Genomic DNA, 20,606 nt, shown 5'->3' with positions numbered 1-20,606 from the left:
CAGCCGGAGCATGGGAGCCAGCAGCCCAGCCGAGCCAAGGGGTGGCACAAGCCCCATCAAGCCAGGAGGCTGCGCCGCCTTTTGAGTCCTCTCGCAAGGAAGGCAACAGAGGGAAGGGAGGGAGGAAGGAGGAGGCTTGGCGTTGCCCGCTGGATCCGACGACCCCGCTGCCGCCGTGCTGTGCGAGGCAGGAGGAGCGAAGGAGAGCCAGGCGGGCATGGAGAGGAAGAGCTCAGCTGGCGCGGGGAAGCTGAATCCCAGCAGCCGGGCGGCAGGCGACGGGCACTGCGCCCTGGGCGGCGGCGGTGGCAACCAGGCGGCTGGCGCTGCGGAGCCGGACGAGCTCATTCGGCGAGCGCTGGACTTCAAGAGCCAAGGGGCTCAGTGCTACAAGGAGAAGAAATGCCGCGAAGCCATCGGCAAGTACCACCGGGCGCTGCTGGAGCTGAAGGGGCTGCTGCTGGCCCAGGAGGAGCGCCGCGACGAGGCCCCCTCTGCCGCCTCCGCCAGCAGCGCCGCCAGGCTCACCGACGAGCAGAGGCGGCTGCTGGAGAGCATCGAGGTCGACTGCTACAACAGCCTGGCAGGTCGGTGGCGGCCGCGGCGGGGCTCTGCGCTGGCCCCCGGGGGGGGGGGGGGGTGGCGCGTCTTCCCGCCGCTGGTTGCGGGCATGCAGGGGGTGCGACAACGAGACGGATGGGAAGCGGCTGCAACAGCGGCAGGCAGAGGGCATTCCTCCCCCCCGCGCCGCCGCCCGGTGGCTTAGAATCCCGCCGGGAGAGATTAGCCACGGTTTCCAGGGGGTCGGGATTGATTTGTTCGAGGCACTTCGGCCAGGCACCAGCAGACATGTACTGTTTATTTCGGAGGGCAGGGAATTCTCAGAGGTCTCCTTTGCACCTTGGTGTTGTGTTCTGCTGGTAAACACATTTACCAAAGATGTACACTGATCTTCACCAATCAAAACGAGAGGTCTCTACCCCAGAGGGCTTACAGGCGAAATTTTAACAAGCAGGAGAACAACACAAAGAAGGAAAGGAGTCACAAGGACAAGGGCAGTAGCAGGAAAACATTGAACTCTTAGGGTACCAGCTGATGATTTGGTGGACTAGAGTCCATTTTATCAAATGTGTGAAGGTGTATCCTAGTTGCAGGACCGGATCTACATGTTTTTTGAGGGGGGGGGCAAAATTAAAAAATGATGCCCCCTTATGGGCCATTATATCTTATGGTCCCAAAGAATACAATGGACTCCATACCCAACCCACCTTGGTTGGGGCCCGGGCAAGCACCCCCTTCTGCCCCCCCCCCCCCCCCGATCCAGCCCTGCCTAGTTGGCAGAGATGCACATGACTCTGTCTATCTGTGCATCTACCTGCTGGCCTCCCAATGGGGACTGACACATCAGAAGAAGTGGCCTTGTTCCATGAAATCTTATGGGATAAGATTCCATAAGAAATCTATAATCATTTGGGTGGCAGAAGAGGCTTTGATATTTTTATTGCCTAATGTTTAATTTGTCACTAGATGAAAAATATGGGTGAATGCAGGTGTATCATTTTTGGCTTTGTTTCTATTGGGAGTGAGGGCTAAATATTTAAGCCAGTTTGGTGTAGTGGTTAAGTGTGCGGACTCTTATCTGGGAGAACCGGGTTTGATTCCCCACTCCTCCACTTGCACCTGCTAGCATGGCCTTGGGTCAGCCATAGCTCTGGCAGAGGTTGTCCTTGAAAGGGCAGCTGCTGTGAGAGCCCTCTCCAGCCCCACCCACCTCACAGGGTGTCTGTTGTGGGGGAGGAAGGTAAAGGAGATTGTGAGCCGCTCTGAGACTCTTCGGAGTGGAGGGCGGGATATAAATCCAATATCTTCTTCTTCTTCTCTATCAGAGGCTTCACAGAAAAGATGGGTGTTGAGGAAAGATCTGAAAGTACACTTACATTAAAAAGTAAATACTTCCATAACTGGTGATGGAGTGTAATTCAGTGTATATACTTTGAGATATATCCCAAGATACCTAGCAAAATTCTGCCTCTTTCAAAGTTCATTGGGATTAATAAGAAGAGTGACAGCAGATATATCATGCATTAGGTCAGGTATGCAGTTTCCTTAGTCTTACAAGCAGTATTCAAACACTAACTTGCAGTACTGTATGACAGTGAATACAATCATAGTGGCAACTTTGAAGTTATGTATCCTCCAAAGATTACACCTCATCTACACTTTTTGAGGCTAGTCTTCATTTTTTAAAACTGCTCTCAGTGCTTTGAGCTTCTATACCAGCCTTTTCCTCTGCTTGTTTTTGAAGCTGTTTTACTGCAGCTTCAGCTCAGTACTTTGTAATTAGGAATATGAGAGAGAGAGAGAGAGAGAGAGAGAGAGAGTTGTCCTCTGAATGAGAATTATCTTGGGAACATGCAGCCAGGGAGATGTATCAGTGATCACAAAAAATCACACATTTCAAAGAAAATATAGTTATAAAAGAAGAAAATCCAATTCATGCTAGCTGTGAGATACCACCCTGGACATTATGAATATCCATTTTGTTCAGATCAAGGTCTGTGACAAAGAGCTGTGTGCCATTTGGGAGTTCTTAGGAGCCTCCCCGAATGAAACAGCTAGAAGCCCTTAGAGATTTGATAAATGCACAGATAGGCTCATGTGCCCCAGGGTATAAGATTTCGAGAGTCAAAGCTCCTTTAGTCAGATACCAATTCCAGACTTTTGACAGCTTACATCCCAAACATCTTGTTGGTCTCAGACTCTAAGGTGCTACTGGGCTCCAGTCTAGCTGTTCTGCTGCAGACAAATGTAGCTGTTCTACAGCTGCCCTCAAAACCATCCCCAAATGAAAAGCTCCCATTATCAAATGGCAGCTAAAAGCTTTGGTCGAATGACTGTACTTCATGGTCTGTTCCTGGTATTGTCATTCAAACATTAGGCCAACATTATTCAAACGTTAGGCCCAAAAACCCAGCTGCTGTTTGGAATCAGAACTGGACTTGGCTTGTGTGTGTATTGATAACTGTGATATAATAGGGGAGGTAACTGCTTAAGTTATAATGCATCCAAGTTTCTCTTCCTTCTCAAGCTTTTAATGACTCATTTTATTACTGATGTGTTATCAATGCATAAGAATCACAGAGCATGAAAGCCCTATGGAGATTATGGTTGCTGTATATTTACAAATGTATCTGTTCTTTAAAAGGATGAAGAAATTATGAGGGTGCTGTGGTATGACACAAGCTGAGTTTCTTAGAAGCACTTTGCAGAGTTATACAAAGACAAAGGGGGGATTCTATCAAGAGAGTCCATTTAAAGAAGGTGTTTCTGGTCTAGTCCCATGAACTGCCATTCTGAGATTCAGCTTACCAGTTCTGGCATGTAAATTCTGCATTGAGATGAAAAGGCCATTCATCAGCTCTTGCTGGCTCTATGATCCAGCTCACCCGCCCCCCCATCATACAGTTGTGCTGCTGTGCCAGTTCTGCCTTCCAGTGTGCCCTAACAATGATGAGAAGGGGCATGCCATAATACCCTCTCAGCCTTTTTCTGCCTATAAGAACAATGCCTCCTAGACCACTTAACTGCTTTGCAAGCATGGCAGTTATAGGACAGAAGTGTGTGAGAGAAGCTGCTCTATTGCAGTTTGCTGGTTAATGTTTAATTCTTCAGATAGATCTCATCTCAGGACTGCATCACGCATACATGTACATAAGATGATACCTCATCATTCTGTGACTCACAGCTCAACCCATGAATAACATCTCTTGAGAAGGATGAGCATTGTCAAATGACATGAAAACCCCATCTGTGGTGCTGGAGCTGTGATAGGGAGGGGGTGTGGCTTAGTGATAAAGCACAGGCTTTGCATGCAGAAGGTTCCAAGTTTGATTCCTGGCACAGCTTGGTAAGGGTATGAAATATCTTTTCTGTCAGAGACCCTGAAATCTGCTGCCCATTAGAGTAGAGCAGGCAGAGCTAGGTTAAATAGACCAGTACTCTGACTTGGTATAGCACAGCTTCATACGATTGCATTTGAGAGATTAAATTATCAGTTAATGGAGCAGTCACTGAGTGATCAGTGTGTATGTGTGAATGTCTTCTCAAACAATACTGAGTTGCTCCTGTTATAAGTGCACAAACACAAGCAGCCTCTACTGATACATTATTTTTTTAAAAATATTTTTATTAACCGATTCTGATACATCATTTTAAAATCAGCACATCTTCTTTGATCCAGTATAAATGATTTAAAGAAAATATAAACTATTGAACAGAGATAGAATCTTAATAACATTGTTCTTTCTTATTCTTAAGTGTCATATGCAGATAGAAATGTATGTATTTCATTCCTGGAATCCTCTGCTAAGTATAATTCTGTTTGTAAAAAGAAAAAGGCAAGCTCAACACACTTTGCTTGCTCCCAGCTCCCATTGCATTTCATGCTTGCAACTACTGTATGGATTGTCAGTGCTATGGCATCAATAATTCAGTAAATGCTGTAGTGCTCCCTAGTTTTGAAAAATAGATAATGCTAATTGGAAATATATCTGCATTGGGAGTATAGAGATACTACCCCAATAGAGACTGGAGAGGTGAATAAGTTTGGGAGAAGTAGGTGGCATCATGGCTGCTCTGGGAATCTTTCTGCTGAGCATCTCCAGCTCCCTTGTTGAAAATGGATACCTTGGTGTGCCAAAGTGTTTTACATAACAGTAGCAGCTTATGTTCTGATGTATTAGTTCTGATTTCCTGTTTTGCTTTGTTATGCTCTCAATTTTTGATGTTACTAAATCGAGTCAGAACATCAAATGGCGTACACATTTCTTACAATTTCCCCAGACGTTTCTATGTAGCTTTATGCCTGCGACTTGCAGTAGTAGTGCATGAAGTGCATTCAGCAGCATTATTAGCACACTGTTTTGTGCAAGACAAATGAGAGATGTTTGCATTTCTTGCTAAACTGCCTTTCACTGCTTATCACATTCTAATACTTTACTAGTGTACATTGGGAGCATTCATCTCTGTAGACGCAGATGATTCCATAATGATAAGAATGCTTTTGAAATTGTGCCTGCCCACTCTTTCTATGTCCATCTGATCCACCTCTACCCATTTCTGTGCCATGGTACACCTTTGTAGATCTGCCATTAGTTACTGAACTGTGCTTTTGCACTAAGTTCCTCCCCAGCACCAGTGTGTTGTCCCAGGTCAGCTTTCAATGTCAGTGCAACACGTTGGATGATTATCAGCTAGTACTATGGTTGTTGAATCTCATCCTCTGTATATAATTTGCTATTACAGTGTGTGTTAGAATCAGCCTATTCAAGCACAACATAATTAACCTTAGTATCAAGGACAGCCTGATCCACACCTCAGTGATGTATGGGTATATGTTGAGGACTACTGCATCTAAATTGGTTTATATCCAAACAATCTGGCATACATAATTTGTGAGTCAAAATGAAGGCATTTTTGCCTTCTGATTCTATCAGAGTCCACAGCAGCACAAAGATCTTTGAAACATTTTTGTCTTCAACAGCATTACGTACACAAGAGCTGAACTACACCTTGACTTCAACACAGTGTTTTAAAATGAAGGGCATTAGAAAGGCGTAAATCTGGATAGGATTGCACTGTGAGAGTTTGAATGTGTGGCATCTTAAAATGAGTTGTTTAAGGAAGACTGACTGGCCTATCAGTATGGAGAACCACTCCTCAAGCTAGAAGCTAAGGGGTTCTGTTAGTTCCATTGGGTGATTTGCACCAGATTTTTTTGTTTGTTTGTTTCATTGATGTCTGGCAGAAGGGCAGAAGAATGAGGAAACTCATGAAGGAGCGCTCTAATACTTCAGATTTTTCTAAGGATATTAAGGCAGGAATACTTTGCACATATCCCTAGAATCAGAGTAAGACAGTTTATACCTACACACTCTTCAGGAAAAAGGCTCTTTCCACTGACTGCTTGAAACTGTAGGCAGGTAGAAAACAATCCACTACAGCTTCAGTTTTCTCCATCTCCAGACTATAATAATTGCTAACCCACCACTAACATTCATGCTAGACTTGGCTGTTAAAGCAGCTGTGGTGGCTCACATCACTCAGAGGTTACAAAAAGGCAGTTTGGTCTGGCTCCTGCCTTTTATCTGTTGCCAACCCTTGCGTTTCTCTCCCTTTGGTTTGGCAACCTTTTCTTCCTCTTTGCTGCAGGGGAGGGAAGGGCATTAGTAGGATAAATTCATACTCTTTCAGTAAAGGCATACTAAAAGAATCTTGAGGGTTTTTAAAGAAACCTCAATGGTTTCAGCTCTAGTTGAGTGACTTAAAGGGGCTGTGACATGACCACAAGAAGACAACGACATTGGATTTATATCCCGCCTTCCACTCTGAGTCTCAGAGCAGCTCACAATCTCCTTTATCTTCCTCCCCGACAACAGACACCCTGCGAGGTGGGTGGGACTGAGAGAGCTCTGTCAGAAGCTGCCCTTTCAAGGGCAACCTCTGCCAGAGCTATGGCTGACCCAAGGTCATTCCAGCAGGTGCAAGTGGTGGAGTGGGGAATCAAACCTGGTTCTCCCGGATAAGAGTGCGCACACTTAACCACTACACCAAACTGGCTATATCTATTCTGTATCTATTCCCTATCTATTCTGTGCTAAAGAGATGTTGGCACAGAAATTCTGAAGAGGGGAGGGAGAGATTCTGCATTTCAATGGCATGTGTGCCAATCAAGCAGGCTGTATTTTGCACAATATAGCTCATGTATATTACTTTGACACTCCTAACCAATGGAGAGCTGCTTTTTCATTTGCAATTGGATAAGCCGTTTTTGCTCATTGTCATTTTGGTGGTCTTCCCTCACATACCAGGAGATAATGATCCTCTTGATATGCATGGTTGCCATTTTGTGTAAAGAAAACATATTTTCCAGCTTGAATACATGCCAACAGAAATCCCAATCACTGAGAGTACATGCTTGATGTAAAATGTGCATTGTCCTATTCACACAAAAATGGTGAATGTGTGTATTGATAGGATCAGGTATAGCACATTCTCGTATGACAGGTAGTTGAAAAATGTCCTCTTATCTACAGCATTAGTTGAAAAATGTCTGCTTATCTACATGCAAAGCAGGCCTGTAGCCATGGGGAAGGGGAGTGGGGGAGCACAGCCTCCCACCCAACCCCCCTTAGACTTTCATGACTCCTCCTTTCCCTGGCCCCCGTCCTCTCCACTGGCACTTTTCTGGCAGCCCCGATCTTTGCGCTGCTCTGGCGGCCCCCACCCCACAGTGCGGGCACCTCCCCCTCCCTCCCAACTCACTCACCAACCCAGCAAAACAGTGAAGAGCGGGCTCCTGGGGCTGTTTCAAGGCACCCCCACTAAGCCATTCCAACACTGGAGGTTCCTACTTAGAACTTGAATCTAGACCTCCCTGTAGGCCACGCAAGCCCTGTAGGCTTTCTGGCACACTCAGCAAGTTCAGCGCTGGGGACGTCCTGAGTGGCACGCGCCGGAAAGCTGGCTTAGGAACCACCAGCCTCTGACTGGCTTTCCCCACCGATCACGTGATCAGTGGGGGGGGGGCGCGTTGAAAGAGCCCCAAGAGCCTGCTCTTCACTGTTTTGCTGGGTTGGTGAGTGAGCTGGGAGGGAGGGGCAGGCAGTGGGGCCTTGAAATGAGACCAAGGGGTAAAAGGATTACTGAAGGAGGATAGGGAAATGGCTGAGAAGCTGAATGCATTTTTTGCCTCCGTCTTCACTGTGGAAGAGGAGAAGTGTTTGCCCGCTCCAGAACCACTAATTTTGGAAGGGGTATTGAAAGACCTGAGTAAGATTGAGGTGACAAGAGAGGAGGTCCTACAACTGATAGACGAATTAAAAACTAATAAGTCACCAGGTCCGGATGGCATACATCCAAGAGTTCTGAAAGAACTCAAAGTTGAACGTGTGGATCTTCTGACAAAAATATGTAATCTTTCATTGAAATCTGCCTCCGTTCCTGAGGAATGGAAGGTAGAAAATGTCACCCCCATCTTTAAAAAGGGTGCCAGAGGAGATCCGGGAAATTACAGGCCAGTCAGTCTGAATTCAATACCGGGAAAGTTGGCAGAAACCATTATCAAGGACAGAATGAGTAGCCACATTGATGAACACAGGTTATTGAGGAAGACTCAGCATGGGTTCTCTAAGGGAAGATCTTGCCTCACTAACCTGTTACAGTTCTTTGAGGGGGTGAACAAACGTATGGACAAAGGAGACCCAATAGATGTTGTTTACCTTGACTTCCAGAAAGCTTTTGATAAAGTTCCTCATCAAAGACTCCTTAGAAAGCTCGAGAGTCATGGAGTAAAAGGACAGGTCCTTTTGTGGATCAAAAACTAGCTAATTAATAGGAAGTAGAGAGTGAGTATAAATGGGCAGTCTTTGCAGTGGAGGGCGGTAAGCAGTGGGGTGCCGCAGGGCTTGGTACTGGGTCCCATGCTCTTTAACTTGTTCATAAATGAGTTGGGAGTGAACAGTGAAGTGGCCAAGTTTGCAGATGATACTAAATTGTTCAGGGTGGTGAGAACCAGAGAGGATTGTGAGGAACTCCAAAGGAATCTGTTGAGGCTGGGTGAGTGGGCGTCAACGTGGCAGATGAGGTTCAATGTGGCCAAGTGCAAAGTAATGCACATTGGGGCCAAAAATCCCAGATACAAATACAAGTTGATGGGGTGTGAAGTGGCAGAGACTGACCAAGAGAGAGATCTTGGAGTCGTGGTAGATAACTCACTTAAAATGTCAAGACAGTGTGTGATTGCAATAAAAAAGGCCAACTCCATGCTGGGAATTATTAGGAAGGGAATTAAAAACAAATCAGCCAGTATCATAATGCCCCTGTATAAATCGATGGTGCGGTCTCATTTGGAATACTGTGTGCAATTCTGGTCACCGCACCTCAAAAAAGATATAGCATTGGAAAAAGTTCAGAAATGGGCAACTAGAATGATTAAAGGTTTGGAACACTTTCCCTATGAAGAAAGGTTAAAACGCTTGGGGCTCTTTAGCTTGGAGAAACATCGACTGCAGGGTGACATGATAGAGGTTTACAAGATTATGCATGGGATAGAGAAGGTAGAGAAAGAAGTCCTTTTCTCCCTTTCTCACAATACAAGAACTCGTGGGCATTCAATGAAATTGCTGAGCAGTCGGGTTAGAACGGATAAAAGGAAGTACTTCTTCACCCAAAGGGTGATTAACATGTGGAATTCACTGCCACAGGAGGTGGTGGCGGCTACAAGCATAGACAGCTTCAAGAGGGGGTTAGATTAAAATTTGGAGCAGAGGTCCATCAGTGGCTATTAGCCACAGTGTGTGTATATAATTTTTTTGGTCACTGTGTGACACAGAGTATTGGACTGGATGGACCATTGGCCTGATCCAACATGGCTTCTCTTATGCTTTATGTTCTTATGAGAGGAGCCGCACGGATGGGGTGAGGCCGCCAGAGTGGCACAGAGATCGGGCCACCAGAAAAGTAACTGCAGAGAGAGGTGGGGTCACCAGAGGGGGGGCTCCTCCACACACAAAAAATTTCCGTGGGCCTCTGTTCTATGAAAGAAGCTCTGTTCTATGAAAGGGCTGCCTGCATGGCGTACGGGGAGGTCTAGTTGACTGGATTTCTGTTTCAGTCCTGGGCAGGATGCTTTCTCTCAGCCTGGGCTTCCCTGTTAGTTAGTTTATTTGATTTATATCCCGCCCTCCCCACCGAAGCAGGCTCAAGGTGGCTTACAAACACAATAGGATAACAATAAAAACAGTTAAATTAAACAGTAAAATAAACAATTTAAAACATTTTATATAATTTGGTGCTAATTCCATAGGATTTAGGATGGCATTTAATGTTATTAAGCATCCAATTGGATCTGATATCGTAGTGGTGGTTGTCAGTCAGATAAAGGTGAGTTGAAATAATACTGTCTTGCAAGCCTTGCGGAACTGGGCAAGGTCTCGCAAGGCTTTGACCTCCTCAGGCAGTTGGTTCCATCAGTGGGGAACAGCGATGGAGAAGCCTCTTTCTCTAGTTGTTTTCAGTCTTGCCTCCCTCGGCCTGCGGATCAATAATAGATTTTGTGTTCCTGACCTAAGTACCCTCTGGGAAATGTGGAGATAGATGGTCCCTAAGGTAAGCAGGTCCTTGTCCATATAGGGTTTTAAAGGTAATAACCAGCACCTTGTAGCGAATCCAGTATACCACCGACAGCCAGTGCAGTATCCACAGCCCAGGCTGTATGTGCTCCGGCATGGAGAGTCCCAGTAGCAGCCTGGCTGCAGCATTCTGCACCAGCTGCAGTTTCCAGATTCGGGACAGGGGCAGCCCCGTGTAGAGGGCATTACAGTAGTCCATTCTTGAGGTGACCATAGCATGGATCACAGTTGCCAGGTTGCTGCGCTCGAGGAAGGGAACCAACTGCCGTACTCACCTAAGATGGTAAAAGGCGGATTTGGCAGTGGCTGCTATCTGGGCCTCCATTGTCAGGGACCTTAGTGTCCTCTTGCCCCATTCTGCCAGGAATGGATGAGATCTGGAAATGGTACATGTCCTGAGCCTTAAGGATAAGCAGGTTGCACATCTAAACAGTCAGTGCACTTGCATCCCTTTTGGCTCCTGCATTCTTCAGCTGCACCACAGCAGAGGCCATCAGGTGGTGAAACCCGACTTGCCGTATTCTGCCAGGGCTTGCCAAAATAGCAGTTTCTCTCAGTAACCTTTTTGATCAGCAGAAACCAAAGTAGCTGCTTCCTGAAGCTGTAGAGTAGGCAACATGAAACTTTAGTCTCTTGTATGACGCAAAGTCGCGTCATTTCAGCATATGATTACAAGGCAAACAGAACTTCAAGCAACCATTTAGCTATGACTCACTGCCTGCCTATGACTTTGAGCAAGGAAAGGCCTTGACCTTCTTTGGCTGAAATTATGAAAATAGGGTGCAGATTACTACAGCATCTTGATAGTGCAGTGTAGCTTCAGTTGCTGGGTCAGTAGGATAGGTTTTAATTAGTTCTTTGGCTATAGGTAGCCTGCATCCCTATAGTTTGTGTATAGTATGTGTATGGTTTGAGCTATTTCTATAAATCTAAATAAATTCTAATTCTAAAAAATATACATACACGCACACATTCATGTAGCTGTTGTTTCCTCTGACCTTTCTCCATGTGATATAAATGCATTTTCCAGTAAATGTACAGAACAGTAGGCATTGCTTGAATATCAGGCAGTGACAGGCCAGCAGTTATTAGAAGGTCTTCAATTTATTCCATGTTTTCATAGATGGTATACCTGTCCAACAATTAAAGGATCCAGAGGAAAAGAATAATCTCTCTTGTCATTTTATAAATCCCCTCCCATAGTCCTGATTAAGATAACACAAATGAAGTTTCTTTGTATTGTCTTTGTCCATAACAAATATCAGGATTATAAAATATAAAACAGCTGCAGTATAAACAAAATTGCACATTCACATAAGGAGGTGCAGAAGAATGATGTTCTCAAACTGAATAACTTAACTATTAGCTTCAGATGTCAAACTTGCTGCATAATGTGTGGGTAGCTAAGAATTCCAAGGAGAGTTAACAGCTGCCAAAACAAAAGCAGCTACCTTTAGCATAACCTATTTGTCAACAGATATTTCAGCATTTGCACAAAAAAACTAATAGCTCTGAAGAAAACCTCTGGCTTAGATTTTCTGTGATTGGACACAGACATGAGCCATGGCAGATATTTAATATGTATGGAAATGTTTTTATATATTTAATTTTAATATGTTTGCAAATTGCTAATGTTTTTAAACTGTTGTTAGCCACCCTGAGCCTGTCGGGGGAGGGTGGGATAAAAATCTGATAAATAAATAAATATAATCTATGGGTTGGATCCAGCACAAATTTTTACTTGCTCTACAGCTCTTGTGCAAGCAGAAACACAAGAAAAAGACTGTTGTAGTCACTTGTGCTGTCCAACTTGTATCCCCACTTGTGTTTCTACTTGTGCTACTGATTTCTGGGGACTATAATAGATAGACCCTCACCTGGATGGTCCAAGCTTGCCTGGTCTCAGCAGATCTCAGAAGCAAAGCTGGGTCAGCTCTAGTTCATCGTCGTCATCATTGTCGTCTGGTGTTATATGTAGAATAGTGAAGAGATCCTGAGATTGTCTGGCAGCTGCAAGTCCTAGCTCTTAACATTTTGCACCACTAGGATGCAAGAGCTGTGATTGGCCCAAGGTCACCCAGCTGGTTTCATGTGAAGGGGGGGAATCAAACCCATTTCTCCAGATTAGAGTCCACCACTCTTAACCACCACACCAAACTGGCTCTCTTGCTGTGGTTAGTAGTTGGGTGAGAGGCTACCAAGGAAGTCCAGTGTTGCTATGAAGAGTCAGGCAATGGCAGACCCCCTGTGTTCATCTCTTGCCTTGAAAACTCTCCAGGGTCACCATAAATCAGTTGCACTTGACAATATTTCCCATCACCACCATAATATAAAGGGGGGAAGGTGCTAGGTGTAGCACAAAATATTGCATACGCTGAACTGCACTAAGCCCATCTATATTTCCACTTGGTCATCACTGGATCCAAACCTCCATGCTATGTCACCATTGCCACATAGGCAAACAAGGCAGGTTATAATGATTTCATAACCAGTAAAAATTTCCAGTGCATTATAAGAACACCATACAACATAATATTTTAGATATAGAAAAAATGGTCCCTCTATTATAAGGGCAAAAAAATGTAACTCAGCAGAACAGGGTTGCATAGAGCTTTGTTCTGTGGAAGAATGCAACAGCCAATTGTGTGTCAATTTTCCTAGGCACCAACAAGAGTTGGAGAAGAGAACAAAGTTGTTAACTGTTGGGATAAAGAACTAACAGGGCAACCCTAAGAGCACTTTCCTGAGAGTGAGCCCCCTTGACTAGGCCTCCGTAGAATTCGGAATAGACCTGCTTCAGAGTGCTTTCCAAGTGGTTTAACAAGTGATTTAGTTTTGAACTCCGCTGGAAACTTATTTTGTGGTCCTGAGCAGCACTACCTCAAGATGATAATGAAGCATGCCATCTCACAGTGGGGGGTGGGGGTGGTAGTAATTAGTTGCATCAATTTCAGTTTTAAATTTTAATTAACAAAACAAATGTTTGTTTCTTACTCTGTGGTTATGAAGTCCTCTTTGTTAGTCATTCCAGTTGGAAGGTACAGTCTAACTGAAGGTCTTATGAGGTGGGGGGGAGAGAATGGCTTAAATAAGCAAATGACCAAAATTAGTCATCCTTGAAAGATATGGCATAGATATTTTTATCATCAGATCTTCATTGCCCCAAGAATGGAGGCAGGGCGGAACTGAAATGTAATTACAATCAGACTATTTTTTGCAGTATATCACCAGTGGGAGGAGGGGTGTGATTAATTTGCATATATATGTATATATGTGGGGGGGCATTGCCAGGTAATAGCTGGTACATATATATTATACTTCTTCAATCTCCAAGGAACATGTTTTTTCACTCTGTAATATGAGTGATCCTTCATTGTTAAGCACTTTCTCACCATCTATACATTGCAGGAAACTGGGGTAACTGTACTGACCTCAAATATTCAGTGATAGATTTTTTTTTTAAATGATTCAGTTACATTTAATCTTACCTTTCCTTCCAAGAGCACAGAGCATTGTGTGTGGTTCTCTCCTTTCCACTCTTTAGCATGACACACAAAGATAGATTTAAGCAGAGAGAGAGAGAGGAACTGCCCTAATGTGAGCTTTATGGCAAATCTGGGATTTCTAGTGGACCAACATGCTAACTTTTGGCACCTCAGAACTGGTGGCTGAACTTAAGCAATGGGTGCAATCTGGGAATAGCTGAGCATCCTTAAAGTGGTTGTCTCTGGTCAGCAAAAACTGCATCCTGGAGGGCTGGGCTACTGTTGCAAAGAAACAGCTATGAGTAGCTCCCAAGCACTGTCCTGTGTTTACACAGAGCTTGCTTGGTGAAGTGGCTAAGTGCACAGACTCTAATCTGGGAGAACCCGGTTTGATTCCCCACTCCTCTACATGCACCTGCTGGGTGACCCTGGATCAGTCACAGTTCTTGAAAGAGCTGCTTTCTCAAGAGCAGTTCTCAAAAGAGCTCTCTTGGCCCCACCTACCTCACAGGGTGTCTGTTGTGGGGAGGAGAAGGGAAAGGAGATTGTTAAGCACTCTGAGTGAAGGACGGGGTATAAATCTCAAAAGAGCTCTCTTGGCCCTCCTCCCCCCCTCATCTAGCTCCTTACTTTTTTCTCGTGTTAGAGCAACACTACACAAGATTTTAATGAGCTGGGTTCCTCATACGCCGTAGCGTATTGTTGGAATTCTCTGTCTGGGGCAGTGATGCTCTTTATTCTTGGTGCTTGGGGGGGGGGGAGTGGAAGGGCTTCTAGCCCCATTTGTAAACCTCCGTTCTTTTTTGGCCACTGTGTGACACAGAGTGTTGGACTGGATGAGCCATTGGGCTGATCCAACATGGCTTCTCTTATGTTCTCATAGATATATGGCAGTTATGGGGCCTACATTTTAAAAGTCTGTGGTGCAGTGGAAGGTATTTCCCAGCCTAGAGCCAGCAACCCTATCCATAAGCTCCCGCAGCCATAGCTCTGCATCTCGAAGGCAGAACAGGGCATAGTTGTGCCATGAAAACAAAGAACTGGGGTACAATCAGCTTCCTGAGTTCACTTGTAGCTGCTCATATGGGACAGGGAAAATATGGATAGGGGCTTATTGTTCTGAACATGTTTTTAAATGCACACTTTACCCATTTGTTCCTGGCTCAAATCCCAAGCTGCCGGCTCTCCTTAAATGACTTTCAAAATACAGTTTCTCAAGTCTGTGTCATGTGCACGTTCTCTGGGGAAGACAGAGTAACACAACAACCGCAGTCATCCTGGAGCCATGACTGGAGAGCTGCATCTCTCTGAGTGTAAACAAACCACTCCAACCTGCTGCAGCGTTAAAGGAGCTTCATCTCCTTGGTGTAGTCCTATGGTCTAGCCACATCAGGAGCTGCTAAATTTAGAGGTAGTAGGAGGAAAGGAAAGTTTATTTGATAGAACGAAAAGGAGGAAGAAGATAGGTGATAAATTATCAACCTTTATGGGGCCCAGTAGGGTATGGGAGAAGTGGAAAAAAGAACTCGCTCCGGAGATATCATCTATTACTAAAATGTGGTACTATGATAAATTTGCTCCATTAAGGGGATCACTGTCAAAGGAAGTAGGAGATAAACTGAAGAGGATTACGATTCGAGAATTGAAAGATGTTTGGGGTACTGATGGGGTGAAGAAAGAGGAGTATAATATTTTGAATAATATTAATTGATTGTTAAAAAGTCAAATCTCCTCATTGCTGAAGGAGGAAGAACTTAAAAATATTGGTAAAAGAATTAATACTCCCTTTGAAAAATTGGTGAAAGAGTATAGAGAAGATAAGTCAAAAATAGTTTCAAAATTGTATAAGATTTTATTAGTTACAGGGAAATCCCTGAGAGAATTTTTGAAGGAACATTGGGAAACAGATATTGGAGATGAAATTTTAGATGAAGATTGGGAGAGGATGTTTAGATTACCTCCCTTTGTTACAACATCTAGGTTAGTCCAGGAGCAGGGATTGAAGATGATACAGAAATGGTATTATACACCCATTAAGATGTATTATATTTCTAAATCAGGGAGTAAAAATTGTTGGAGGAAATGTGGAGAAATTGGAACTTTCAGTCACATGTGGTGGGATTGTCCCTTAGTGAAAAAATTCTGGTTGCAGGTTGGCATAGAGATGACAAAGATTATGGGATGGAAAATAAGTATATCTAAAGCAATGGCAATTATTAATTTGGATGGTGTGGGATTAAGATCAAAAGAGGATAATAAATGGATTAATTTGATGTTAGTAGCAGCAAGACAAGTGATAGCAAGGAATTGGAAAGAAGCTGAGGAACTGACAATTAATCACTGGAGGGATAAAATGAATAATATAATTATTTTGGAGTATTTAACAATGAAGATACGAAGAATGAACGGATTAAAGGTTAGGGAACAGGAGGAGGGGTGGTTTAGGAAGATGGTGAGATATTTGGAAAAGTTTAAACAATTTAAGACGACTGGTTGGTTAATAAGAAAATGAATGGATAAGATGTTTAAATAGAGTGATGGAGTTGTATTTGGATGGAATGTTAATAGTTATAAATTTATGGAATATTATAATGTATCTATGGCCTGGGACTCTCACAGAGGTGGAGTGGTGATGGAATATATAACAATAAAATTTTATAAAAATTAAAAAAAAATCAGGAGCTGCTATAGCAGCACTTGTAGCAATGTAACACAACACTGCATAACATAATTCTATGCTTTCCCAGCATCTAAGTCTAAAGCACAAAAATCCCATGAGAGACAAATGTCACAAAACTAAGAGTCACTCCCACAGCAATCCTGGCAACTCTGCCACCATCCATCAATCACAATGATGTTCACTGATGATAGCTCCCACAAGCACTGATCAGCACATGGCAATGTCAGAGCCACCATGATGACATTATAGAACCCAGTATGTATCACCTCTTATAAGAATGCATTCAGGAAGAGAACCCAAGTAACAGGTGTACCATGGCTTGCTCCTCTTTTATTGTAGCACAGATTTTACGTACATAATACACAGAACACATCATATTTGCATTGGTGTGAAGGGAACAATCTAACAGCAAGAGGGGCATATGGACAGGATCAAGACACACTACAACTTGTAGGTGGCACCGTTGTCCTCAGGTTAGTAGCTCACTGGGAAAAAGCCATGAAATGGAAGGACGGGAAGAGAGTGGGTTAAGTCTTATTTCCAGAAATGGAAATGTGACACCTACAGTGGAAAACCCTTTTTTGCATCCTGTCAGCAACAATAATTTTACTGGCAGACAGGTACAGCAGCAGTAGATATCCCTTCCCCCAATACACAAAATATTCCAGAATACACTACTGTGAACACATACATGGGTGTAGACTCTGCACTACCTTAAGGAATCTCAAAGTGACTTACAGTCACCTTCCCTTCCTCTTCCCCCCAGCAGTCACCTTGTGAGGTAGGTGGGGCTCAGAGAACAAACTGTGACTGGGCTCCAAGGTCACCCAGCAGGCTTCTTATGGAGAACTGGGGAATCAAACTGAGTTCTCCAGATTAGAGTGTGCCACTAGAGTTAACCATTACACCAGGGATGTCAGACATGCAGCCCAGGGGCCAGATCAGGCCCCCAAAGGGTTGTTGTCATGGAAGACAATGGCTGGGCAAAAGAGAAAGAACCCAGAGACAGGAATGAATTAGATAATCACTGTCATTGGTTCATGTACAAGTCACTCTGATTGGTCAGGGATGCACTTCCTCAGAGGTAAGCATCCCCTGTCCCAGCCCTGTCTACTGGGAGACTATAGTCATGGACCATGCCCCAGACCTCTTTACAGCAGTCTTATGCTGTTCCACTGAAGTGCAGCTCCACAGCACACACACACACACACCATCCTTGCAGTACTAGTTGGTCTGTCTTCATTTCCATCATCACGAAACAGCCTTACCTTGCTGCTGCTGTCATGTGTATTTATTTATTATTTATTTAGCTGTCTAGGCTGCCCTTCCTTGCATGCAGAGCTCAGGGTAGCTTACATCAAGAGAAAATCCTAAAACAACATATAATCTAAACCAATATTAAATAACATGAAAAACCAAGTTCTAGTTAAAACAATGGTGAATAAATGAAATGTCACCACTCCCAGCTTCTGAGGGTAGGCAAGTGGGGCTGGGAAAGCTGAGAGCACCAGATAGTTGCTGTCCTCAACCAACCAATGGAATATTTCATGGCCATTAATACCAGAAAGTGGAGCACAGTGTTTGGTGTTCACTAACAAAAGTGGCGACGTTCCCCATTTCCTTCTCTAGATCTGCGAGTTTGTGACCAGCAGGGCCTTCCTTTCTGCAAATTGTGTACCTACCCTGTGTTGTGCTTGAGGGAGAAACCCATGGAGAAAGGCAGGGTTGTTTAGCCAGTACATTCCCCATATTCCAGAATGGAAGGGAAGTCACACTATGGCCAAGGGTTTTCAAGTGCCTCATGTGGAGTATGTTCAGGAGTCAGCACTTTAAAGCATAGGCTCCCTGACCAGTCCCCTCACCTTTACTTAGCTGAATTGGGCACCTTGCCACCCAATTGCAGTCACGGAGCTGAGAACAACTGGTGGGTCTTAGGTCCTGAAGTCCAGATGCAGAGTAGCTGTAAGGATTTGGAAAATACAGCTATTATCTGTCTGAATTTCCTATTTTGTTGATAGCCTTGGTGGGGGTTTTGTTGTTGTTATTTTCCAAGTATGCTTTATCTGAAGTTCTCCATCACTACATAACCATTTGTATGCCTGTAGATATGGGGGCTGAGCCCCAACCCACATATCTTAATATATTAGCTGGATTCACTTGTTGAGGCTTATATTGTACATAGCTCATGCTGTGTCGTGACTGGCCACTGCATTAGTCAGAATCCACTGATGTACCAGGGGCGGGATGTGGGGAGGCAGGAGGCAGTTTGGGCCTTCCACTGATTTCAATGGAAATATTTTTCATAGGGCAGAAGAAACAGGAATAGTCTTCAGGTGATTTAATCCCACTCCTTCCTGCTACAGTCTGACCTGCCTGGTTTTTTCATTTGTATTGGCAATCTGTGATTGGGATAAGGGATAAAGCTGACTGTAGAATATTGCCAGTACAGCAGTATCATTATACTGGCATGGATTTACTGCACAGGAACAGGATAGCATTCTGCTCTGTTAATGGAAAGCGGATTAATAGATTATGGCTGCAATCCTAAAGACACTTTCCAGTGAGTAAGCCCCATTGTGTTTTTGTCTCATTGGCAATGTAATACACAGGTAGGATTACACAGTAAAAGAATTAAATGATGAAGGAGAGCAAAAAGGAACACCTTATTAAACACAGCACATAATTTTGTAAGTGCTTCTTGCCAAAAGTCATCACTGACTGCATAAATTTAAAGGAATTGTGAAAGCATAGGGATCATTAAATCATCAGTGTGATTAATGATAGAGAATACTATTATTTTAAAAAGAATTGATAGAAATGTACATTTTCTGATCCTTAAAGAAAACTAGCAACAAATTTTGGGCACAGTCAACTTGGGTAAGCCCAATAAACTGCACTGAAATGATCAGTCGCTTTGCAAGACATTGTAGCCTTAAACTGGTTAGACAGACAGAATACAAATTCAGAAGACGAGTTTAATCCATTGTGTAGGCTCTTTTGTAATCCCCAAGTAGTGGAATTGCTGTGAAGGGAGTTCTCATCTAGAACATATGAACGTATGAAGCTGCCTTCTATTGAATCAGACCTTCGGTCCATCAAAGTCAGTATTGTCTACTCAGACTGGCAGCGGCTCTCCAGGGTTTCAAGCTGAGGTTTTTCACACCTACTTGCCTGGACCCTTTTTAGTTGGAGATGCCAGGGATTGAACCTGGGACCTTCTGCTTACCAAGCAGATGCTCTACCACTGAGCCACCATCCCTCCCCTAGGGTTACCAGATTTCCTGCTGTGGTGGGAAATGTCCCACAAGCAACCTTAGTTGCTTCTTCCCACAAGCAACCTTAGTGAGAGTCAGTTTGGTGTAGTGGTTAAGTGTGCGGACTCTTATCTGGGAGAACCGGGTTTGATTCCCCACTCCTCCACTTGCACCTGCTGGAATGGCCTTGGGTCAGCCATAGCTCTGGCAGAGGTTGTCCTTGAAAGGGCAGCTGCTGTGAGAGCCCTCTCCAGCCCCACCCACCTCACAGGGTGTCTGTTGTGGGGGAGGAAGGTAAAGGAGATTGTGAGCCGCTCTGAGACTCTTCGGAGTGGAGGGCGGGATATAAATCCAATATCTTCATCTTCTTCCAGTACAGGTGGTGGCAGAAGATAATTTTTTTAAAAATGCTAGCATTGTACCCAGCATGACATTACACCTGGGGAATTGCTGGGAACTCTATGGTTTCTAGAGCAATACAATGTTTTCTTAATGGGGATGTCATGGCGCACCCCCCAATTGCACCCTCCATGTCCCTGTCCCCCTTGCTCTTGCCAGTTGCCAGGCCACCCCAACCAATGATGGTTTTCATAGCTGCTGCACATATGCGAACAACATCACTACAGCTTCTCCAAAATATGGTGACCATGGAGTGCTTGACATCTTGGACACGTTTGGGGAAATGAGTCGCATCATGTAGTGGGGCATAATCTGGCCATATATATATATATATATATATTAATGCATGTTCATGGATTTCTTTATGTCTAAAAGCAGACAGATTGCTTAAAAGGACAAATCTGATAAAGTGATGTAACTGCTCAGCAACTATACTGGACAACAGATTGCTGCAAATAATGGGTCTCTCTCCCTTAACCTCATACACTAGAAAGTTTCAAACAGTTTTTTCACTTGAAATGTCCTTCAGAAAAACGAGCACTATAGTCATGTGATGACTCTGTGAAAATCTATTTATATGCATTTCTGTGTTTGGAAA

At 44.1% G+C, this 20,606-nt stretch overlaps 1 protein-coding gene across 1 annotated transcript in view; it reads left to right on the top strand.

Annotated features, from left to right (window-relative positions):
* Nucleotides 1-216: 216 nt before the first annotated feature.
* The window catches only part of TTC9 (tetratricopeptide repeat domain 9), a 75,127-nt gene continuing 54,737 nt past the window's right edge, over nt 217-20,606 (top strand). Inside the window, exon 1 of the mRNA XM_060262840.1 lies at nt 217-587. Coding sequence (XP_060118823.1) covers nt 218-587 — 370 coding nt within the window. The 5' untranslated portion in view covers nt 217. The remainder of the gene's footprint in view (nt 588-20,606) is intronic.

This window comes from Heteronotia binoei, chromosome 21 (assembly GCF_032191835.1).
Source record: "Heteronotia binoei isolate CCM8104 ecotype False Entrance Well chromosome 21, APGP_CSIRO_Hbin_v1, whole genome shotgun sequence".
Taxonomy (NCBI): domain Eukaryota; kingdom Metazoa; phylum Chordata; class Lepidosauria; order Squamata; family Gekkonidae; genus Heteronotia; species Heteronotia binoei.
Note: the sequence above shows the minus strand (reverse complement) of the source record. Positions and strands in the feature narration are given on the sequence as shown.